General features: G+C 42.9%; 1 protein-coding gene across 5 annotated transcripts in view; it reads right to left on the bottom strand.

The window, feature by feature from the left end:
* Window positions 1–634: 634 nt before the first annotated feature.
* The window catches only part of CSNK1D (casein kinase 1 delta), a 40,406-nt gene continuing 15,582 nt past the window's right edge, over window positions 635–25,458 (bottom strand). Inside the window, exons 1-10 of one of the 5 annotated variants that reach the window (XM_069953536.1) lie at window positions 21,697–22,039; window positions 19,373–19,483; window positions 19,127–19,275; window positions 16,815–17,043; window positions 15,713–15,883; window positions 14,180–14,328; window positions 12,118–12,289; window positions 9,762–9,808; window positions 7,087–7,155; window positions 635–2,371 (exon numbers count right to left, since the gene is read on the bottom strand). In XM_069953536.1, the coding sequence (XP_069809637.1) occupies window positions 7,123–7,155; window positions 9,762–9,808; window positions 12,118–12,289; window positions 14,180–14,328; window positions 15,713–15,883; window positions 16,815–17,043; window positions 19,127–19,275; window positions 19,373–19,483; window positions 21,697–21,772 (1,137 nt within the window). In that variant the 5' untranslated portion in view covers window positions 21,773–22,039 and the 3' untranslated portion in view covers window positions 635–2,371; window positions 7,087–7,122. Of the gene's footprint in view, window positions 2,372–7,086; window positions 7,156–9,668; window positions 9,809–12,117; window positions 12,290–14,179; window positions 14,329–15,712; window positions 15,884–16,814; window positions 17,044–19,126; window positions 19,276–19,372; window positions 19,484–21,696; window positions 22,040–25,458 lie in introns of those variants that run through there. The other 4 variants (XM_069953534.1, XM_069953535.1, XM_069953533.1 and 1 more) reach the window with 4 other exon arrangements.

The raw sequence follows: 25,458 nt of genomic DNA on the forward strand, positions 1-25,458 counted from the left end.
TTAGATCTCCCCGTATGGGTGTGCGTGTATGAGCTGCCTGTCTGAGTGTACATCAGGGAGGAGCAAATTAATGGTAGTAGTGAAGTGCTTCGCTTCGCATGGCCGTCGGCTTGTCAGCTGGCTGCATTTGAGTTCTGCTCTGCATGTCTGGATAAGTGGGATACAGTCCTGGGTGAAGTTTTGCAGGACTGTATCCAGATTTTCAAATCATCTGGAGCAGAGCTGAGGTGTATTAAGTTGGCTGGGGACACACTTCTATCAGTATCTGTACTGCTATACAGACAAAATGGCACTGCTCCTTTCCCCTCTTTGTTCTGTGAAAAGAGGGGGGAGGTGATGATGTCACAGCAGTAAAGCAGAGACTGCCTCTTTTCAGCAGCTGTATTTCAGGTTACTTTTTACCTGCTGGAGCTCCCCCCAGGGGCCATCAGTGGGAAATATGAAAAATTAGATCATTAATTTTTCATATTTCCTTACATGTAAAGAATATAAATAACATATATAAATTAACCAAAAACAACAAATGTAATTTTAACACTTTCCAATTTTTTTTTTCTTTGTGACACATTCCCTTTAATAGCTCCAACACAAAATCTCTCCCCCCCCCCCCCCAAAAAAAGGGTATGAAACAGAATTGTAGAAGTTACGAATTTATTATTTACACACTTTGTAAAGTACACAAATACAGTAGTGATACAAATTGTTTTCTCAGCAATAAGTATCAATGAACAGGATTTCTTAAGATCCCAGGAAAACATTCTGTCATTATGGCAAATGAGGGAATGGTCGCTCCCCTCGGTTGTAATTTACTATGCTTTCAAACAGTATGTAAAGACCTTGTGTACAGTGGTTAGAAAAGTTGGTTAGTTAACAGGACATTCACAGATATTTACAGAGAAAAAGCACGTCGTGAAGAATTATACAGAGCACATGGGACATGCGGAAATATTACATGTTAACTAGCATACACAGACGACTCCTTCCATGACGATCCTCACACTTTAGAAATACTTGGTAATAAACATTCTTACAACAATAACACAAAGCCTTACCTATTGTAATTAGCCATCTAACAGACTGCATTCTGTACCATAAAAAGTAATGTGAAGCCTACTGAATAAAGAGATTTAATCTTTAAAAACACAGCTGAAGACCACATCAAACATTGGAAACCCGTCCGTCCTACCCCCTCCCCCCCTATCACCACCCCTATCCCTCACAAAATTTAGACATTCGTCAATATTGCACGACCCAAATCTGGGTAGCCAGTCCTATGAATTTACACCTCTAACAAGGGCCTGTGCTGCCTAATATAGAAGGACAAAGATTAACAATTTCAAAGAGTTACCTCTACGTACACTTAGTGGCTTTCACGGTTTACTTGCTACAGTGATAACTTGAGGCTCAAAACGGTGAGATCTAAACGCTCTAATACCGCACTCCCGTACGGCGATGCTACAAAATGGAAGTGTGTGGCGTGTCTTTTTTTTCTTTTTTTATGATATGAAGTCAAAGGCATCAGGATTGCCATGTTTTATAACCTAAAATTAATGAGAGTGGGGTAAGGGAGGTGGAAAATGTGGGGGGACAAAAAGAAAAGAAAAAAAACCCTCCCAGAAAACTGGAAGGGATTTCACAGAACAGGTTTCCATAACGTGATCGCCAGTGCTTCAAGAACTTTACTTCCTAAAACCCCCTTTATCTAGGAATGCTTTATTAACCCCAGTAAAAACAAAAATGTGAAAAACTAAAATAACATGAAAAATAAAATTAAATAAATTTATTAAAAAGGAGTTGTACACGAAGCCTGTATGTACTAGTATGTCTTCTTACCAGTAAAATCATGGCCAGCGAACCTCTGCACGCTCTCAAGCTACATCACTGTCATTGTGGAGGCAAGACAGACAAGATCTGGCACATTTATTCATGGAAAGTTGTTATTAACAAGAATACATACAAAACCATGTAAAGAAGAAAAAGGACCCCTGAAAAAAAAAAAAGTAAAATAAAATGGCATTTCACTGCTGTATTTGGCGCTTAAAAGTCTACCTCTGCACGGGTGAGCAAAAGTCCTAAAGGGCATCACATCTTTTTCCCAAAGCATCACTTGGCTAGCTGGTCTCGTTGTTCACAACGCCATCTTTGTAAAAAGCATGTAAAGCTCCATCTGGATTTGGTTGCCTTTAATTCTGGGTTTTGTTGCTGTGGTTGTGCCTTTTTCATATTTCATTTTTTTATTTTTATTTTATTTTATTTTTTTGCTAGTGAACCATTGAAAGATTAGCCATGCACTTAACCACCCTTCCATGGGGGAATGTGTTCATCGGTGTACAGTTGAAGGGAAACCACTGGAAGCCACCCGACTGGGGATCTGCAAAGGAAGAAAGTTAAAATTATCTTCACTGTTGTAACAAAGTAACAATGAACTAGTACACTGCGGAGAAAGACACTTGTATGAATAGGAAGATTGAGTATCACAGGAGATTTCTTATGGATTAGCTGATGACAAGATACAAGATGGCTTCTAGAGACATGCCTGTTACCAAATGACTAAGTTCAAGGGTGACGCCAAAACTCCAGCTGCCTCACAAAATATTCTTTATTTTTCCCCAGAACTACCTCAGGATTAAAAAAGGTAAAAACACTGATCAAGGCGTCTGATTTTTTTAGATAGAGGAAAAAGCACCTTTCATTACCTAATTATGAAGGGCAGCTGGGAGCCTAGTGAAGGCCTCCAGGCATGCCATGACTGCAAACTCTGCTGCAGGTAGTGGGTTAATATTACATTATATTAAAAGGACTACTCCGGCCAAAACATTTTAATTTGATATTGCATAAGGAAAGTTAGACTAATTCCTAATGTACATTCATTTTGAAAAATGCACGTATAGTGCCATTTCCCTTAATTTAGTAGATCAGACAGGGTTCAGATTCTGTAAAAAACTGTAATGTCACGAATCAGTTGTAATTCCTATGGAGTGTCCAGCAGGGGGTGCACTATATGTAGAAGTCTATGGAACTGTATTGTATATGCAACTGTATGTAATGTATGACAGGGACACAGGGCAGAGAGGGACCAGGCTCACACCACAAGAGAGGGAGATAGATGGCACCAAGCAGGGAGGAAGTGAGGTGCCCGTACATCAAACTACCCCTCCCTTCCTCCCTGCTCGGTGTGTGGAACACATACACATAGTACTACTCCTCCCATCATCTGCTCATAGTATGAGGGGCGGGTGTTGGATGGAGGAATGTATGTGGTGTGGTTATGGTCATCGGTTTAGTGCTACTCCCCCATCATCTGCTCATACTATGAGCAGAGGATGGGAGGAGTAGTACTTTATGTGTCCCACACACACCGTGCAGGCAGGGAAGGGGGAGGTAGCTAGATGTACAGACACTTCTCTCCCTCCCTGCCTGGTGCCATCTATCTCCCTCTCTCTTGGTGTGAGCCTGGTCCCTCTATGCCCTGCATCCCTGTGATACATTACATACAGTTGCATATAAAATACAGTTCTATAGACTTCTAAATATAGTGTGCTGGACACTCCATAGGAATTACAACTGATTTGTGACATCACAGTTTTTTACAGAATCTGAAACCTGCCTGATCTACTAAAAGGAAACAGCAGTATATGTGCATTTCCCATAATGTATATAAGAATTTGTCTAACTTTTTAGTAAAATATTAAAAATACATTTGGTCGGACTTCTCCTTTAAAGCTCCGTAGGAGGACTAAAAGTGTAAATAAAGAAAATATTAAAGAGTTTTAGTATAAAAAATACCCCATTATTAAATATACCTCATTTTCCCATTTTTGAAGTAAAAAATTACCTAAACTACAAAATATACTAACATAATTGGTCCTGCCACAGCCGAAATGTCCAAAGTTATTTGGACATACCTATGGCCAGAATAGTTTTTGACCTCTTAAAAACATGAAACAAAAAGTTGTATATTTCACAAAAATGTATTAATAAAAACTAACTAAACCGCAAAAAATTTGCTTTTTTTTACTGTAAAATCTATTCCTATTTGGAGGACAAAGCACCACGGGCACAGGCCCTGCCCACACTACGGTAATTAGTTTGGATAAGATCATCAGAGAGGCCAACACAAAAAGGAAAAACAACAGGGTCAAGAGTTCGACTTGTGGAACCCTAACAACAAAACAAGACCCTGGGTTCAAAGCAAACCAGAGGGTGGGGGTAGTGTTGCCCAACAGATTCAACAATAGGAATTTCACAGAAAGTGAAAAAATGCAACTTCTGCATGGCTTGTACAGAGGGACACGGCACCACTGACATCCAAAAGCAGTCCGCAAGAATTTAAAAAGAGAAATCACCATTCAACTGGCTAGTGCATGGTGGCCTGAGGCACTTTTCAGCCCAGGCTGGCATCAGAGGAAGCCATGGTATAACCCTGGTAAAGGTTTTAAATGTGGTTACTGACACCCAGGTGGAAGCCCTGCAGACCTGAAGGCAGCCTGCTCAGGGTGTCTCTCTAGCCCGGGTAGGGTGAACAATAACCTAAAGGGGGGGGGGGGGGTGTATGCCAAGATCCTAGGCAGGTAGGCTTCTGGGATGGCAGAACTGACCCAGCCAGCAATATTACCTTTTAAAGCGTTTAAGACCTTGTGAGGATAGCATAATTGCAGGATATGAAAACCATGGCACACAAATTGATTTTTGTAACGTAAATGTGATATTTACTCCACACCTATCAAAGTCAGCAAGATAGACACCAGGAGAAGAGGGGAGGTGCATACAGCAGAGACTTTGTCTCTGGCAATCAGGATGATGGCAGAGGGATGCTCAGTGTCCCTCCAGTGCCCTGTGTCCCTCAGTGTCCCCCTGCCATCACCCTCTCCTGCAGCCAAAGCCCGCACAGCTCTGGAGTCGGGGCATGACATCACCATTTTATCCAGGAAGTTAGGCCTTGATGCAGTAGTAAGTGCAGGGAAAAAAGCACTTTATAAGCCTTTCCTGTAGTAAGTGTATATTGGTGATTTGTATAACTTGTATAACACTACTACTTAAATAAAAAAAAAAAATTGCCGAACTTCTTCTTTAAGGTGTATGTACCTGCACTGTTAGAAATATGGGTGCAGCATGGTGGTATTTTTGAGATGGTTTTATTTCTCGTTATCCCCTAGGATATTGGCCTGCTGTACAGTATCACAGGAGAAGTATATCTTGTAGTAGTAGCAGCTGGCACTGTTCAGTCTCCTTGTATCGCTGTGATTGTAGCAGGCATCTCACTTAAAAGTCCAAAAACCTAGTAAATTGTACATGCGCCATTTTATTGTATCCTATGAATGACAAGGATGTTGCTGTATCATTGATTATAAATTAAATAGTGATAGTATTATAGATCCACTTCCACTGGCTATGTTTTTTTCCAGAAGTATATGGTGCAGGCTTTTTGCCTATTTTATAAGCATGCATGGAGATCTATGCCGGTGTCAGAACAGCAATGTGCACTAAATCAATAAGTGCTTAACAACTACTCAATATGTTTTATTGGGACCCCTGAGGAAGCAGATATATGCGGCGATCTGTCAGTTTATTGCTCTGTACAAGCACTTTGTTACTTTAGCTGATATAAATGCATTACACCTGCTGCCTGGAGGGATCTAGCCACGATTATCTAGGGCAAAGCACACGGGTCTTATTAGGGCTCAAGATGATTTTTATTTATCTGTATACAGTTTTAACTTTCTATGTCCAGTTCTACAGTGTTTATCCACCTAACTATGAATACAATTTGAGGTACTGTATGTGGACTTGTAAGGCTTTCCTATGCCCGTTTAGAATGCTGACCACCGCTCCCCATCATTTACCTTACAAAGTTGGGTGGTTCAGATGAGGAGAGAGCCCATCACTGTTTCATCACTGCTCCTCCCTCTCTCCATCACTACTCAATGTCTCCACCCACCTCCTAAACTGTCCTAAGGTCTAGGCATCCTTGCAGCCTCCCAGGACCATGATTATTAACTCGGCAGCAATGGGGAGTGTTTCAGGCCCTTCCAAACAGGCACAGGATGTATATATGTAGGTACTCATAGGATGCATTAAACTTTTTCTCTTTTTTTTTTTTTTTTTTGCCATAAATGATTCAGAGTGAACACAAACCAAGAAAATAGAGTGAGTTAAAAATGTATAAAAAAAATAAAAATAAAAAAAAAGGATTTCACACATAGAGATCTTGAGAGCTGGTCTGAGCTTCCTGTCAGCCAGAAATCAGACGGCAAACATGAGAGCACCCCCACATTGGCTGATTGGATCGTCAGTAAAATCCATTGTTACAGCCGTACATCTCTATGTAAACGAAGGATGTGAGGCCAACAACAACTAATGTTTATGGTCGCACAATTGCAGCAATTATTTGGGTGGCTTGTAGAGGCACAGCACACAAGGGCCAATCTCACTTGTTTGCGTCCTTGCACTGTCCCTTATTGGGCTATGTAAAAGAACCTGTATCCCCTGTGGATAAACGGCCAGAATATCCACTTTAAAAAGGTAAGGAGTAAAAAAACAAAAAAACAAACAAAAACAAAACTAATTTCACTGCAGCCCTTCAGCAAGTCTAAAATCTGATCAACAAGGTGCATTTATTCCATCAAATGTGAAGGCGGCAAGGCAATGTTTCATTTCTATCACAGAATCTCTCCACATGAAGACATTGATAAGGTTCTATGAGAAACGCTCACATCTGAAGGAATAAAGCACCTTGCCCATTTCATACTTGCTGGAGTGTTGTTTTATTTTTTATCAATGCTAAATTCGGGGCCTTTTACTAAGGTTTGGCCACCAGCTTGCACCAGAACAGTATACTTTTAAACTATAGATCACAGCATTGTACAATTAAAAATGAAACCATTAAAAAAAATGTTCAATTATATCTATATTTTTTTTTCTTTCGCATAAAAGCTTGATATTAACAATCAAAACATACAACACAATGCTCCATAGGCAAACTCTACAGCTATTTATTAACACACATGTACAGTAGCTGAACTGTGTATGTGATGTTATGGCAAGATGGCTGTAATTCATAGGGATTCTTTCTAAAACAACACTCACCCAGTGTTGCCTTCAACCCGAGACTGGGGCGAGCAGCTACTTGCCATGATGTTCGAATGGAATGCTATTCTGAGGTGGGGAAAAGACAGCTGCTTGTCACTGTCCAACAACCCAGTATCTTATTGTGCTTAAGATGCACATTTGCTTTGTGGTTAAGCATACACCCATAAAGCGCCAGCCAGAAGGAAGTGTGAAGCAGTGGCTGAGAAAGTGAGGATCTCCCAGGAAACTCCATTTACTTTCCATAAATGGAACTTCTCATGAGACATTCAAAATTTATACTAATGCTCCAAATCAGCTTATGTATGTGTGGTTAGAGACTGCCCTATAACCACACTAAAGCCTGGCCTTAATCTGCCTAACCTGCTTATGTGTGTTCACTAGGGATGCAAGCATGTAGTAAGCAGGCCCGTGCCAGATCCCACTGAGAAATGCCATCTCTTCTAATCTTCTCAATTTCGTCATCGACCACCATTAAAACCAATACTCATCTAGACACATGGTGGACCATCTAGGCATGTCCAAAGCAGTTTCTGCATCCATAGTGATCACGCCATATTCATGCATAAAAGCTGCACTTTTCATGCGTTCAACAATGTTCACAGAAGCAATCCAATAAGATCTTCAGCTTTAGGATCAAACATGTGAGAATCCAGGCACCGTGTTAAAGCTCCCCTGCAAATAACTGGATGATGCCAGCAGTTTAGATAACTAAGGGACTTTAGATAATCTGACCTACACTACCCTGGCACTATCTGACCCCCATTTTCTCATGCCAGTTAGGGTCCTCTTTGCAAGTGTAGATTTTAACAAGGGCACACAAAAGCTGGAATTTTATTATTTTTTTTAAAGGGAATCTTTCACGTCTAACACCGATTAAGCCAATCAACACATTGCACCTGCTGAATATATTGCATAGGTGCCTACTGTATGAATCTTTTGGCAGCCATAACAATAAAGAAATAAGTGCCTTTTATTATCATGGGGAGTTACAGAGAAGAGCAAACCAGTGACTGACATGCCTACTTGGCACTTTAAAATGCTCTTTTCTTTACAGCGGCACTGGCCAAAAAAAAAAAAAAATTCAAATTCAATATATGAAAAAGCTGCAATCCTTGGCTTATATGGCACTTCGATGTAAACGATTCCCTTTAAAGGTAAAATTATAATCTTTAAAAGGGTTTTTTCCCCACTACCAATTACCTACCATCCACATGATAGGTGATCTTGTGTGATTGGGTCCAACCAATCATGAGAATGGTGGTCTGCAAATCCCCTGCGTAAACAAAGAGGTAGTGTACCTGAACAATGGCCACTCCATTCGCTGTCTATGGGATTGTTAGGGCCATTTTACATTAGATCCTGGATCATCCGTGGCCACAAATTAGTGCTGATCAGTGCGATCTTGTGGATATGTGGTAAACAGTGTTTGGGGGAAACACCCCTTTAGAGGAGGAGAGAGAAGAAAATAAAATAGCCCAATACCCCAACATAAGAAACCGATCTGAACAAAAGGGAGAGGGAAAACTTTAATAGGGCACCTGCCACAAAGACAACGGCTAATTCTTTCACATGGGCAGAGCGCCGATAGCCGATTCAGAAATGATTGGTGCTTGTCTACTTTAAAAATCTAACAACTGTGAGCATTTTGTTGACATCATTGTGCAACTCTCTATATAAGCCACTTTACATTGTTAGCAACACATGTCCTATATACAAAAAGGGATGTGCTGCCATTTTTTTTTTTTTAAATGTCAACTTAATATCTTAACTTATTTTATTGTAAGGCCTGACTGCACTGGCCACTGATCAGTTCATACAATCACAGCCCCATTTAAAGGACCTTTAAGAGGTAAGATTCTAATTAGCAAAAAGCATCAGTTTGTATATAGCGTGTACTGCCCCCCACGGTATATATTTTGGGGGTTAGTTACTGGAAACAAATAAAATCACTAGCTCACTTCCATGATTGCACTGTGAACAAGCCCAAATTCCAGGAGACCTCATTTATGACACCTTTAAATCCTGGAAAGTGGAGCTAACTCATAATATTAAAATAAAAAAAATATTTAAACAGTAACCATCTCTGACAGACCTAGAAATTTACAAAAGTCACCCTAAACTGGCGTTACATTAGGTGTGGTCGTTTTAGAAGCAAGATTTCATCAGACTTGGTTGGATGGATAGTGCACAATGGAATGGGTGGCAGTGCCCTAATGAAAAGCGGAGTCACCACAAACATAAGCTAGTGATAGAGATTCTACGATGATAGCCCTGTGGAGAGCCTCATTCTGCTGGTATTTCCAAATAATAAAATAAAAAGACCAGGACAGCAGCTTCCAAGAACCCCACAGGTGGATCATCATAGTAATGGAAGCAAAATAAAAACTCTAAATGCAAGCATTGCACAATTAAAGGAGAACCACCCAAACAGGGTAGATCTCCCTTAACCTTCAGCAATTCAGACAGACAGCATTGCGGAGATGAAGGTATGAATCACACCCTTTACAGCTAGCAAGCTCAGAAGCAAAAAGCGACTTGTGTTCCTTTATACCCATGAGCCTTAGCAGTTTAACTCATACCTGTGAAGTTGACATGCGAGAGGTATCTTGTCGACCAGTTAGGTCAGATGAAGAGACATTAACAGGAGCACCACGATGCAGTCTCATACTCACTTTCCGTTCACGCTCCATACCGGACACAGGTCTGGGGGAGGTGTTGGCTGTTAAAATCAAGACAATTTAAAAGATTTTGATAAGGAATGAACAAATGAGCTTCACTGAGTACTCCAGCTGCTTCTCAATTCAATAAATCCCTGCAAAATTATGCAACAACCACAGCAGAAGCAGCCACATGGAGGAGTACTGTACCAGTTTCTATGTACAAGCGGGACATGAGTAAATTCAAAGGCTCGACTCGCATCAAGCTGTGAATACCCTGCACATCTGCAAACAGGAAAACAGGATGCTGATCTAATGAATATGTTTGGGCCATTTCTTGAATTTATACATGAATTAACTTGGATTTAAAAGCAAAGTGTGTTGTGCTTTTGATCCCAATTAAATTCATGTACAAGTTCAAGAAATGGCCCAAATGTAGTCAATTAGTGTATGGGGCCTGTGCCTCTATTGGCACATATTTGTAGGCATCTCATTCTGCCAGTTTGCTGATGTGTATGTGCAAAGTAATGCAGCCAAAGGCTTTATACAATGATTTTTAGCATGGAGAAGTAATAAAATAAAAAATAAAAAAGTTTTGCATTACCTCTCCATGCTTCCAGTGTTCTCTTTGCTTGCCCACGCTCCAACTGCAGCAGCTGAAGAGTCTCCACTGGTCTGTAAAGTGACAGGCTGGTCAGTGGCTGGGATGGGACCGCCACAGCCAGTGATTGGCTGAGCAGCCTGTCACTTTACAGACCAGTGTAGAAGCTTCAGCTGCTGCAGTTGGAGCGTGGGCAAGCAAAGAGAACACCAGAAGCATGGAGAGGTAATGTAAAACTTTTTATTTATTTATTTTTATTACCTCTCCATGCTAAAAATCATTGTATTCTAACCTCCATAAGCTTTAAATTTTTTTCTGGGCTGTTTGTTGCACCACATTTTGTACTTTTGTGGTACAACGTTGATAAAGATGGTACCACATTTTGTACTTTTGTGGTACAACGTTGATAAAGATGGTACTTTTTGATGACTTATTATATGTGAAAAAAAAAATCATGAGACTGGTGAGATCGCTCCACGTCCAGCATGGAAGCCTTAGGGCCCTATTCCACCGGACGATTATCGTTCAGATTATCGTTAAATCGTCCGAATCTAAACGATAATCGTTCAGTTGAAATGCAGTTAACGATTAACAACCGAACGAGAAATCGTTGATCGCTTTATAAGACCTGGACCTATTTTTATCGTTGCTTGTTCACAAGACGCTCGCAAATCGTTTGCATTGAATAATTACGCAATTACGATCATAAGTAACGATTATCGTTCCATGGAAATGAGTGAACGTTTTCAGGTCTTTCGCAATAGCAGTCATTTGAGATCGTTAATCGTTAACGATTATGCAAACGATAATCGTCCGGTGGAATAGGGCCCTTAAGCAGCCATCTGGCTGCCAGGCAAACCAATTGTTCCCCCTGCAGTCACAATACAGCAGTACCAGTTAGTGAAAGACGCCTTTCTATGACTAATGATCCTCCTAAGTGAAATGATCACTACTGATTGCAGCAGTTAAATGATCATTATTAACAATAGGGAAGGAAAGCCTGCTAACATGCACATCTTCCTGTTCACTGATGTTGGTCATTAACGGTTAAGTGTTAGCTGTTTACACTAAAATTCTAGCTTCTGCCTCTACAGTGTGCGCAGTATGAACTTTTTTTTTTCTTTATACTTGTACTCAATCTATATGATTGTCATCTGCAGACTGCCTTGTATCTTCTCAGCTTATCTAGCCTGTGTGCTGTTCTTCAAGGATTCTCTCCCTCGGTCCACTCTTTAAAGCCGACGTGTAACTGCTCTCCCCACCGAGGGCAGTCCACCTGACAGACTAATCTTTGTGTGAGTGGCAGCTGAATAGTGAGGGTCCTTTTACACAAACAAATATCTGACAGATTTTTGAAGCCCAAGCCAGGAATGGATTTGAAAAAAGGATAAATCTCAGTCTTTATTGTATGACCTGTTCTCTGTTTGTTGTGCTGGCTATGGCTTCAAAAATCTGTCAGATATCTGTGTGTCTAATAGGACCCCAAAGTTATTTACGATGGTGCACTGAAAAGGAAAAACAAAAAAAAACCAGTATTAGTATATATTCGCAGTCTGATGCATCGCTCTCTGCTGCCACCTCTGTCCACACCAGGACCTGTACAGAGCAGTGGCAAATCCCCTTGGAAAACCTCTACTGCTTTGGACAGTTCCTGTCACAGCGGGATGTTTGCCATATAGGGTCTCCTCAGTCTCTTTCTTGGGTAAACGAATAACTTTCAACACATTTTACAAACAAAATAATCCATAAGGAAATATAGTCCTAACATACCTGTGTGGGAGGTTGGTGTGAGTGGAGTGGGTGGCGTAACTTCCTGCGTCCCTCTTAGTCTCCCTGAAGCAGTAGAGGGTAAGCCTCGGGCAGCAGGATTCCTTGTGTGTCTCAGGCGCTCTTCTCGCTCTCTTCTCTCACGTTCTGCATCTTCAGCGGCACGACTTGCACCCTATAAAGTATGCAATAGCCACAGTCACCTCACCTGCCCACAGCAGTAATTTCCTTTATTTGAAGAAAACCAGAAGAACATTTAAGCTTCATGCACAAGTAGCTGTGGTTGAAGAACTGGCCTGACATGTGCATAGAATGGCCACTTTATTACAGTACGCTGCCATTTCATGACTGGAGCTTCCCTGTATAAAAATAAGGCCTGAGTGCAGCGTAAAACCAAGTGATCGTTTTTTTTTGGACCAGTCTTAATGTGAACCCAAATCAGCTGAGCCACTTTAAATGAGGCCTGGTCATCACACAAAGGCCTAAAACACCTTCGAAGATGGGAAAATGAAAGTTACAGCTTTAGGCTGGGTTCACACACTGTATACTTCAGGCAGTATTTGGTCCTCAAGTCAGGTCCTCATAGCAACCAAAACCAAGAGTGGATTGAAAACACAGAAAGGCTCTGTTCACACAATGTTGAAATTGAGTGGATGGCCGTCATATAACGGTAAATAACTGCCATCATTTCAATATAACAGCCGTTGTTTTAAAATAACAGCAAAAATTTGCCATTAAATGACAGCCATCCACTCAATTACAACATTATGTGAACACAGCCTTTCTGTGTTTTCAATCCACTCCTGGTTTTGGTTGCTATACAGCCTCACAAATACAGCCTCAACTATACATAGTGTGAACCCAGCCTTAGGCTGTGCTCACACTACGTATATTTCAGTCAGTATTGCAACCAAAACCAGGAGTGGATTAAAAACACAGAAAGGATCTGTTCACACAATGTTGAAATTGAGTGGATGGCCGCCATATAACAGTAAATAACTGCCATTATTTCAATACAACGGCCGTTGTTCTTAAATAACAAATATTTGCCATTAAATGGCGCCCATCCACTCAATTTCAACATTGTGTGAACAGATCCTTTCTGTGTTTTTAATCCACTCCTGGTTTTGGTTGCAATACTGACTGAAATATACTGACTGAAATATACATATACTGACTGAAATATACGTAGTGTGAACGCAAAAACAAAAACATTCCAAAAAATTAAAAGCGTCCAGGACAGATTCTAAGCATCTGTATCAGTAATGCACAAACTTTTTGGTCTGAGGAGCGCACTGTTGTATATACTGTATCTACTTCAAGGGGCCAGAATAAAAAGTAAAAAGGAAACTGTAGAGCATGTTTAAAGCTGAAGGGTTTAAGGTGGCTATGTGGAGCCTCAGGATGCAGCCGCCTTTCTGCTTTGAGTGGTTGAAGCTCATAGTTCAGTGCTGGAATACCTGCTTTTAATGGCAATTGATCAAGGCAGGGAAGGAAGAGTTATGCATCCAGAAGGAACCCTCCATTAGTCAGTTGTGGCGTATTCCAGTGTATTTCCCAGAAATGTGCAGTCAAGTGTGACCAATTGGGAAGTCCCATGAAAATAAAAAAGCAGGGCAGTAAGGGGATACGGGAACTTTATAAACAATGTATACTTACCAGTCCCGATAGCGCCACTCCCAGGTCGCACTGACAGCCACAGCCATTTTCAGCGGGCTCTTCCAGTTGCAATGTCACGTGTCCCACCCCAGTCACCAATAGACTGAGCAGGCAACCATTCAAATGGGTACGGGACGTTGCAGTTGGAGAAGCTGCAGGAGGCTGGCAGCTGTACCTGGGAGCGGTGCTACAGGGCATGAGGATAGGCAAGTAAACTTTGTTTATTATGCCCCAAGCTTTTCTGCCTTTATTGTGTGTCATGTGACTTCCGCAAATAAACAAGCAAGCTAGAAATTTAATAAAGCTACATAGATGTCAGCTGCCTCCATTGGTAACTAAACTAATTTGACATCATCCGCATAGTAATGCACAGATTTTCCCATCTTCAGTTCTGCATTATACTCACAAACTTCAGCATGTTCCAATCAAACACGTAATCATAGGAGAATCCTTGACGATGGAAGAGATTCCTGAAGAGTTGCCTTAAGTAGGAGTAGTCGGGCTTGTCATCAAAACGTAGAGACCGACAGAAGTTCAGGTAGGTGGCAAACTCGGCTTTAAAAAAAAAAAAAAAAAAAAAAAGATATTGGTTTGCAATTTAGGATAAGAAATTCAAGTTCCTGACTAGTGATGAGCGAATACTGTTCGATCGAATAGATATTCGATCGAATAGTGAGATATTCGAATATTTGATATTCGTACGAATATCCCGCGCACATTCAATATTCGATATGCGTTCAAATCCCCCAGCTTCCGGTTTTACCCTCCAAATGGTCAAATAGATGTTTTTCACTAATCGAATACTTGCTCCCATAGACTTTAATGGGATCGAATATTCGATCGAATATTCGCGGGATATTCGTACGAATATCGAATATTTGAATATCTCACTATTCGCTTATCACTATTCCTGACATTATACACTGAACAGTCATAACATTAGAACCACCTGCCTAAGAGAGTCCCTACAACAGCCAGTAAGCCAGGAGCTCCACACATCTCACAGAAACAGGCACTCAGTGAAGGGATTTTGGCGCCAAATTCTAAATTTAAGCGATATAAAAAGGTGCTGCACTTGAGGAAGATGACAGTGTGGCAGGGACCCAAGGTTTCTTAGCAGAACATTGCCCAGAGAATCACAATGCTTGTTTTCAGAACAAATTGCATCCTGGTGCTATCTCTATCCCATGTAAGCGATGCTAAATAACCCAGTCATCTGTACCAGCCCACCTTTCTCCCAGCTCTCAGGCTCAATGAAGGAGCTTTCAGCGGTAGACTGGAGTCAGTCTGGGCCCTCTGCGCACATGTAGCTACACAGCTAGCTGTGTGTTCTGTGGGACTGAACCACATGAGCTATCCTAAAAGGCACCTATCCTGTTGCAGATTCCACAGTTATTTCTTGGACCATTTTTGGTAGGTATTAACCACTACATACCAGGAAAATCCCAAAGGACCTGCCACAGACACTTAGCCATCAAATTTTATTATTACTCTAGGCATTAAATTAATGCTGACGAAGTAAAAAGAAGAGGGGAGACTGCATACAGTATAAGAAACACAAGGGACAGCTGCCTAGAACTATATGGATGGTAAGAGACGAAAGGGAAACCCAGATTTACCGTTGAGGGACAGTGTGGAGCTTCTGGAAATGGCAGAATGGCTCAGGATCATGTACACAGCCCAGGATAACACACTCCCCAATGCACACTGTAGTAGCTAGGTCACAGCCCCAATTCCTGCTGCTATACCCAAGGAGGCAATAAAAACCAAACAGAAAAAGACGACACCTAGTGGCCAAGATTTTAGTATTTTTTGATGTGGTGTAGGGAGTAATTTTTAGCAAATGAAGTGATTTACAAATATGTCAGGAACCACATACGCTGTAGAATGCAGGGAAGTTGTTTGAAAGGAAAGTGACCATTGAATCCTGGAAACTTACAAGGATAGCTTTTACACAGAACCTCAATGGGTGTAGACATCTTTTTTTCACTTATGCGTTCATATTTTTGCCGTTTGGTGGCTGCTTTTAGTCCTTGCCATGGTAGGGAACCTAGATTGAAGTACATGAGCACATAGCCCAATGACTCCAGATCATCCCTGCGAGATTGCTCTGTAGAGAAAGAAAGGCATTTGTATTACTAAATCACTGCACAAAACTAAAGCATTTCAGTTTCTGGCTTCAAGTGAATTTGTCAGCTGTAATGCACGTTCCAAACCGTCCACACTGTTAAATGGCGCCATACATATATCTGTCTGTGCTTCCATAATGTAGTAAAATGCTGAAAAGTATCCGAGAGGAATTCCCCAAGGGCAGTAACACCTCCTCCCCTTCCATCTCTGACCCTGCTTGGAGATCAGCTTGCAGCTGTCAATATATGAAAGGTACCATGTGCCTCCTTACCCAGTCTAAGGCAGCATCTGTAATTAGATGCTGGGAGCGTGGGAACGATTATTACAGCGTGGCGCATATCTGTACAGTTCCCCCACTCCCAGCATCTTAGCACAGATGCTGCCCCGGCAGTGGGAGAAGTCTGTTACAGGCATTCCGCGTCCATGCGGAACACGGAACGTGTGAATGCAGCCTAAGAGTTTTGGCAGTTTGGAAAGTGGAGTACAGCTGACAGATTCTCAGTAGAGGGGAGCGCTGCATATGTGCACAGTCTTTTCTCTAATTCTATTTGATAATATCTGTGTGTGGAATCACAGCCTAATATGCAATATTTTGTTATAGGGCTTAAAACTACAGCAAATGCTAGACATCTCTCACAAGTAACATTCTACTTTTTCTCGCAGGGAAACAGACTATGGTAATGCAATAGGCCCTAGCCTTTATCCCCTCCTAGATATATCATCCTGTGATTTCAGATTAGGGTCAGAGGAGCAGCAACCCCTCATACAGGTGTATGTGTGGTCCCCTACGTGGGTGCCAGGTGTCAACACTCCAACCATTGATTGATGACCTGTTCTGTGGATAGGCCATGTTTTGCCCGGAAAGCCCCTTTAAAATGATTTACACTATTTCTCCTACACCTAATGCATACCTATTCCAAGGTGAGTATTTATAGATGCGTATCGGGCAGTCCCAGTCAAGTTCTTGTTTTCACGGTAAGGGATATGCTGGTGTGTTCTGGCATCTCGATACTTCTTTGCAAGTCCAAAATCAATGATGTAGACCAGGTTTCCTTTCTTACCAAGGCCCATGAGGAAATTATCAGGCTTAACATCGCGATGGATGAAGTTTTTGGAATGAATGTATTCAATGCGACTGATCTGTGAAAAGAAGATTAACATAAATCAATTTTGTACATAATACATTCCCCTTAAATAGATGGGAAGACCACAAAGGTCACTAACCATCAGTCTGTGCTACAAGGTATAAGGTAAGTTGCAAGTTTGTCTCTAGTAAGATTAAGGGTATAAACCCACACACCGTATATGCAGCGTATTTACTACTGCGATACGCAGCAAATACGTAGCAGATTAGATCTAAATAGCTGAACATAGCATCAAATCTTCACCATCACATTTGCTGCGTATTTGCTGCGTATACGGTGTGTGGGTTTATACCCTTAAGGGGTTATCCATTGCTACAAAAACATGGCCACTTTTGCCCCATTCTTGTCTCCAGAGTGGGTGGGGTTCCATTGAAGTAAATGGAGCTTAATTGCAAACCACACCTGACAAGAGTGGGGCGAAAGTGGCCATGTTTTTGTAGCGCTGGATAAGCTTTTTAACTAAAACCATGGTGTGCTGGACCTGTTGCACAACAGATACCTGCCAGGTCCCACAGTAACAAATGACAATAGGAACTGCAGCATTGTGTGCTGCACTATTTGAGGCAGTGTGAGCAGATCCTTAGAAAGGTTACTTGACAATATACAGACCACACTTCAGATTTACATCTCTCAGTGTATCTGGCAAAACTGAGGCTGACATCAGAGAATGCAGGAACGCTCAGCGGTGCCAAACGTTTCTGTGATGGGGAGGTCAGGGGTCAGACATACCTCTATAAGGCTATATCCCTTTGCTGGACCAGGCAACAAAGTGTCTATAATACAGAAAAGTCAGATCTTTGCACAAAACCAGGCTTAAACAAAAATGTGACTTTTTAGGCCAGAAACCTTGTATGCAAGCCCTGATAAATTCCCCCCTAAGGGAAAGTTCACATAGGTCAGATTTTCTGCACATTTTGAAATCCTCTTCTTGAACTTTCCCATATGACTAATTCACAAACCTACATTACTTGCCAACATTCTCCTTTCCTACAAAGAAAAATCCTGGCCACAGAACCGATGTGCATCGCATCTTATAACATTGATGGTTAAATTCGGTGTGAAAAATTTCCATTGAACTTGATTCATAATCCACAGGTAAACGTTACTCCAGCAGCTCCACCCTGTGTTTACCTGAAGTGTTTGTCCCCCCCCATTCATGTCAGTGTTTGGTTTCCTTTAAGGCTATAAACCCTCAAAATCATGTTCAGACACAGCCATCTCTAGACTTGTCAGTCGTCCTCTCCTGCTATTTGGCTGGAACTTGCGGAAGGAATTCTATCCTTACTACCGAGCAGTCCTGAAAATCTTTCTCCAGGATCTGTCATTTATTTTCTTAAATCTGACTTCTGCAATATGACTGCGAGTAATAGCAGGTTATACAGTGCTCTTCACTAGTCACATACAGAGTAGAGAGAAGCTTGCCTGCAGCAAATCTGGCTGCAGGTCAGATACAACGTCAAGTTCCGTAACAACACTACAGCACAGATTCCAGCAGGTAGGTTTCACCCGGGTTTTGAGTAGGTTCTATGCAAGCAGTTGTCCAACTCTATGGTCCGGCGGATTATGTAATCCACCCAAAGAAGTGACATGTCAGTTCTTTCGGCGGACGGCGGCATCCACCCGGCCACAGAATGGGGTCTATGGGACGGCCGTACGTTCAAGCGGGAGCGTGTACAGAATCTGCTTGATTCACACGATTTCTGTAGCGTGCAAAGACCCGAAGAGAGGAGTCCCTAAGTATCCTGTTGTAATGGAGTGTCACAGAATCGACAAATATCAACAAGGCCACGTTCACACATCCACGATTTCATGAGGATTCTGTACTGAACAATTAATATCCACAACAAGTCAATAAGGCTAAACCTACCTATCCGTGCTCCACTGGTGTCCACCTATGGGGGTCCCATGTCACCTAGACACGATCCCGCCTCCACTTCCAAGACAGATTGGACGGACACCAGAAACCCGTAGGACAACGCCAGGGGAGCAAGGAGAGCTAAGCACAGCTTCTTCATTATATTTTCCCTTGGGGACTGGGAGAGGTAGCTGAACTAACCGAATGTGATTACTGAACTCACCATCTGGTCAGCAAGGAGCAGCACAGTCTTCAAGCTAAACTTCCTGGAGCAAAAGTTGAAGAGATCTTCAAGGCTTGGCCCCAACAACTCCATGACCATGACATTGTAGTCACCTTCTGCCCCACACCATTTTATTGTTGGGATCCCCACTGGAAAGGAAACAAGATATTTCATTGTAAAGCCCATCGCTGCCCCTGCCCTGTATATTTCTGTAGCTCCATTCTTATCCTAATCTCTAGTACTCACCTCCTCCTTGCATCATCTTATAGATCTTGCTCTCGATATGGAGCTGCGGGTGCTTTGTTTTCACACATTCCAGTTTGATGGCAACTTCCTCAGCTGCGGCAATGTCGGTGCCTAAAACACAGAGGGCATTATTAGCCACCAGGTTGGGATTCAGTCATGTGTCACTCCTATGGCACACAACCCCCCATCCTACAAAGTCTATACAAACAAGGTCTTGTGTTCCAAGCATGAATCATTACCACTTCCCTTATTTCAGAAGACCCAGAGACTGGCGTTATACAGAGATAAAACCAGATATTATATAAGGGGTAAGGATCCAGTTAGCAGGGCTGGCAGGTAGGACGTCTAACAATCAGCTGGCAAGGAGCCTCACCTACACCCACAGCTGGTGAGACAGGTTACTGTCCCTATCCAACCCCTCCCTTGCTTGCTCAGGTCTTTTCCTGGGTCATCACAGAGTTTCTCCAATGTATTGCGAAATGTTAAGCTGTTGCCTGCAGGACGTTCTCGAGATCTCCCCAACTTCCTGGAGAGGGACAACCCCCTTCATAATCCATCAAAACATCTCACTAGAGAACGCCAGGCGTCATACACAAAGAGGAACTTCGGCAAGGTTCACGCCATTGTGCTGCTCCGTCACGGAGCGATCGTTGCATACTTTAAGTGAACATGACACGTCACAGAGACATACGAAGTTAGTTTTCAGACCCCGACCAATCAGGGTGAGCTATGCGGACCCTCTGGGTCTCCAAGGGCGGCACCATAATCTTACACTGTGTGGCCACCTCAGTCATGTGACAAGGAGGCAGGAGAAAACGTGTTAATCGTGCACTTACATCAGTGGGACAAGGGACCCTAACTATTGTAGGGGGCCCCAGGAGTCAGATCCAAACCAATCAGACCTGCTCTGTGCAAAAAATAGGAATACCCCTTAAAGGAGAAGCCCAGCGAAAATTTTTCTTAAAGTATTGTATTGCCACCAAAAAGTTAGACTAATCACCAATATACACTTATTAGGGGAAATGCTTATAAAGTGCTTTTTTCCCTGCACTTACTACTGCATCAAGGCTTCACTTCCTGGATAACATGGTGATGTCACTTACTGGATAAAATGGTGATGTCACGACCTGACTCCCAGGGCTGTGGCTGCTAGAGGATGATGGCAGGGGGACACTGAGGGACACAGGGCACTGGTGATGGCATCCCTCAGCTATCATCCTCTCCAGCAGCCACAGCCCGCACAGCTCTGGGAGTCGGGTCGTGACATCATCATTTTATCCAGGAAGTGAACCCTTGGTGCAGTAGTAAGTGCAGGGAAAAAAAGCACTTTATAAGCATTTCCCCTAATAAGTGTATATTGGGGATTTGTCTAACTTTTTGGGGGCAATACAATACTTTAATAAAAAAATTTTCGCTGGACTTCTCTTTTAAATAACCACTCGAAGGGAAAAACTGCCCCCCCCCCCTTCTGTCATTAACATGGAGAGGGTAAATGGCCACCCTCATTTCCCTGATACAATTCCAGATACGGTCCCACTAGACAAAACACACCGTTACTGGTGAATCTAGTAGGTGTAGGGTCTGGCAGTTTAAAGAGGCCCCATTGAGTGTCTCACAGTTACATAAAGATAGGAACTTCTACCCAAGGAGACCCCTCCCGTAGCCACACCGGCCCTCCAAACCCCTCCCGTAGCCACACCGGCCCTCCAAACCCCTCCCGTAGCCACACTGCTGCTCCAAACCCCTCCAGTAGCCACACCGACTGTGACAGTAGCCAAGCAGAATTGATGGTAAACATCTAGGTAAGAAAGGATCATCAATAGATCTCCTGGTGCCCATCACCCCACAAGACCTGCTCCAGCCCCTACCACACCAATAGGGCCTCATTCACACTTGGTGACCCCCACAATGGGACACTTCCTGAATTCTGACTGGGGATCATACAGGGTGTGGATCATACCACTAGCACAACATAGGGGCTCCCCATTCCTCAGACAGCCCACATAAAAGGGACCATACCACTGCCAGAGTAGGGGTGGCTCCCATATATGAGGAGTGGGCCCCCCAGTGTTCCCTGTATACAGCACAGACAGCTGACAGCAGCCCCCAGGCCCAGCCTCCTGCTTACACTACAGTACAGGTGGGGGGAAGGGCGGAGACCCCTCCCCCACAGCTCGGTGTCCGGGCCTACACACCCCAATGTCTCCGGTCACACCGGACACTGTAACCCCCCCCCCAGACTACCGCCCCAATAATCACAATGGAGCCCGACGACCCCCACTCTCTCCCCGCCTCACTAATACAGTCTCCCTTATCCTTCTCACCTAAATAAATGTCTCCAAATGACCCGCTGCCGATTTTGCGGCCCAGCCGGTACCGGTTTCCGACTCTCAGCTCCATGACAGGGCGCAGATCCGCTCCTCCTCCCCGCAATCAGCCTCTGACCACCGGCGCACTTTTCACCATCAGTTCCCGGTGCCCATCGACTATGGAGATGTCTAGAAGCGAGCTGTAGGGACAGGCCAGGGTGTTCAGCGAGTGTTCCCACCGCTCGCGAGCTCCCGGTCCGCCCGGTTCCGGTGGATTACGGCGGATTACACTGACCCCCGTCCAGTTCCGGAAAAGAACCCCAGCGAGAGGCTGTCACCCAGAGCTAGTGACGTCACTCCACCTAGCAACAAGCTACGAACCAGCTCTGGGCGGAGCTAGGAAGTCACATGACCATAATCACAGAGTATCGATCACGTAGACTGCCGCTGGATTTTTAACTGGTGCCATCAGGCGGTGTCTTGTAGGTACTGCAATGTAGTGCGTAGAATGAGGCCGGACACTTCCATCAGTTGTCAGTGTAAACCTGTGTATATCAATCCCATTGTACTGCAGTGTGGGCTGAAGGTAGATTTACAGAAATCCTTCATGATAGTAACACATAAGGTGACTCAATAATGTCACTGAGTATAATGTTACTAATGTTAATAATGTTACTGAGCATTTTATCAGGATAACGATCAGTTATATTTAAAGGGGTTATCCAGTGAAAATCTTTTTCTTTCAGATCAACTGGTTTTATAGATTTGTAATTTCATTCTATTTAAAAAAAAATTCAAGTCTTCCCATGCTTATCAGCTGCTGCATGTCCTGCAGGAAATGTTTTATTTCCAGTCTGACACAGTGCTCTCTGCTGCCACCTCTGTCTGAGACAAGAACTGTCCAGAGAAGGAAAGGTTTTCTATGAGAATTTGCTGCTGCTCTGGGCAGTTCCTGCCTGGGACAGAGGTGGCAGCAGAGAGCACTGTGACAGAATGAATAGACATACAGCAGCTGATAAGTATGGGAAGACTTGAGATTTTAAAATAGAAGTAAATTACAAATCTATATAACTTTGTGAAATCAGTTGATATCAAAGTAAAAGATTTTTGCTGGACAACCCCTTTAAGAACAAAGCTAATGCTAACATTTAGGAAACAGGACTGTGCTTAGGAGAATATAGCCACAATAGACTGGGGAATCAAGCCTCCCTATGGGACCCAACTAAAAATAACTTTTATTCTAATGTATTAAAATACTATGTGGTAGACTGAATGTATTTTAAAAGCACAATCTACAATGCTCATATGCAATAGCTATATACAGTGGTACCTTGGTTTAAGAGTAACTTGGTTTAAAGAGAACCAATCACGGGCGAAAATGAATTTTTTTTATTCCCTAATTAGATGTAAATCCTAATTTTAACAATATTTGTAAATATAATTAATTAATTTTAAAGCTGCGTTTTTTAAATATTCCTGTTTTACTTTCCTGCCTCGCGCCGTCTCTTTTCAAAAGAGTCGGCGCGAGACAGGAAACTCCCGTCATGCAGAGCGGCAGCAAGGCCGGGGTGGGCCCGACATCTTGATGTCACTTGCGTTCCACCGCTGGAACGCAAGTTACGTCTTCAAGATGGCGCCCCCCCCCCCCCGGCCTAGCTACACCAAACAAGCGGATTAGGTAAAGTATAAGACTGTAAAGGCAGTCTGTATCTTCATGAAGTCTATTTATGAAGATACAGACTGCCTTTGCAGTCTGTATCTTATGCCTTACCTACTACTCTGTGCCGGTGCAGCAGGGCCGGCGCCGCCATCTTGATTACGTCTTTGCGTTCCACTGCTGGAACGCAAGTTACGTCATCAAGATGGCGGCGCCGGCCTTGCTGCACAGAACAGAGGATTAGGTAAAGTAGAAGATACAGACTGTAAAGACAGTCTGTATCTTCATAAATAGACTTCATGAAGATACAGACTGCCTTTACAGTCTGTATCTTCTACTTTACTTACTCTGTTCTGTGCAGCAAGGCCGGCGCCGCCATCTTGATGACGTAACTTGCGTTCCAGCGGTGGAACGCAAAGACGTAATCAAGATGGCGGCGCCGGCCCTGCTGCACCGGCACGAAGTAGTAGGTAAGGCATAAGATACAGACTGCAAAGGCAGTCTGTATCTTCATAAATAGACTTCATGAAGATACAGACTGCCTTTACAGTCTGTATCTTCTACTTTACCTAATCCTCTGTTTCTGTGCAAGCAAGGCCGGGCGCCGCCATCTTGATGACGCAACTTGCGTTCCAACGGTGGAACGCAAATGACGTCATCAAGATGGCGGCGCCCGGCCTTGCTTACACAGAAACGAAAGAGTAGGTAAGGCATAAGATACAGACTGCAAAGGCAGTCTGTATCTTCATAGATAGACTTAGGGAAAGATATACTTTAATATTAAGGACAGTGAAATTTAGATGATAGGTTCTCTTTAAGAGCTCACAGTTTTTTTTTTTAATTGTGACTTGGTTTAAGAGCATTGCTTTGGTTTAAGAGCTCCCTGTACTGGGTGGGAGCAGGAGTGGGGGAGGGGCATGGTCTGCATAGCGGGGTCTACAGCACTGTACTCTGACCCAGAAAGTCTCCCTCACCTTCCAAATCATAGCAGATCCACTTCAGGCTGGGGCTAACATCAGGGGACAGGACTGTGGAGGTAATCTCTTCATAATTCCACAAAACAAAAAAGGATAAGCCTACAGCAGTAACAGTAACTGGGAAATTTAGAGAGGAGTCTGGAGCCTTTAACTGTAACCTATAGAGAGGTGAACTAGGAGAAGATCTACACACCTCTGAGACAATCTACACTATATAATTCCAAAGATAATCCCCATAAGTGAAGTAAGATGAGGGTCAATACATCTGACTTTCCCCCTCATTTCCACACATTGGGGGGTCGTTCACTAGGAATGAACCTTCAAGTAACTGGTGAAGAGGAATCGGTGCATTGGGACAAATGAGTGAGGTTCTTTTATAGGGACAGAATAGTCTTCATAGAAGGGAATGTTGTGGAAATAAAAAGAATTCTGTATATTCCATTGTTAATGATGGCCCCCATATCCTGGACGCCTAGAGATGTGTGGTGTTATACTTGGCTATGTTATTATATCCCTATAGGCCCAGTTTAAAAAGGGGGAGAGAAGTGAATTAGGTGGATGAGTTTAAACACCGCACAAACTTTTAACATTTTTGTTGTTGACTAAAGATATTGTGTATTGAGATGTTTATTGTGGTTTTATTACTAGTGTTTGAAATTTTAAATGTGAAAGATGAAAATGTAATTGAAGCCCAAATATTAATGAAGTTTTTAAGTTATCATTGTAGATAATCCCAGATTTTACAAAGATGGACGACTCAAGACACAAGGATATACGGTGACCTCCATGCAGAATGATGTACCACTAAAAGCAACCACCCTATCCGAGGTGTGAGGTCAGTCACTGGGACATATAGGATGGTTACAGGTAACTTTGCAGATGTCTATGTGAACTCCAGGTATACTTTTTGATCACCCACCATTTGTGGGTCCCTGGGCAAATCAATGTGCAACATTGCTCAAAGAAGAAGAGCTGCCATAGAGCGGCTGACGCAGCGTTCACGCAGACAAACCCTGAGGCCAAAAAGAGTGACAGATGATGGACGAAGCTGCCGATGCTGCGGTTTCCGGTCTCTTCCCAAGGTAACCGTACATAGTGTACAAGTGAATGGGGAGATGTGTATCTGTTTGTTTTTAAGTCTTT

This window comes from Dendropsophus ebraccatus, chromosome 14 (assembly GCF_027789765.1).
Source record: "Dendropsophus ebraccatus isolate aDenEbr1 chromosome 14, aDenEbr1.pat, whole genome shotgun sequence".
In the NCBI taxonomy this organism is placed as follows: Eukaryota; Metazoa; Chordata; class Amphibia; order Anura; family Hylidae; genus Dendropsophus; species Dendropsophus ebraccatus.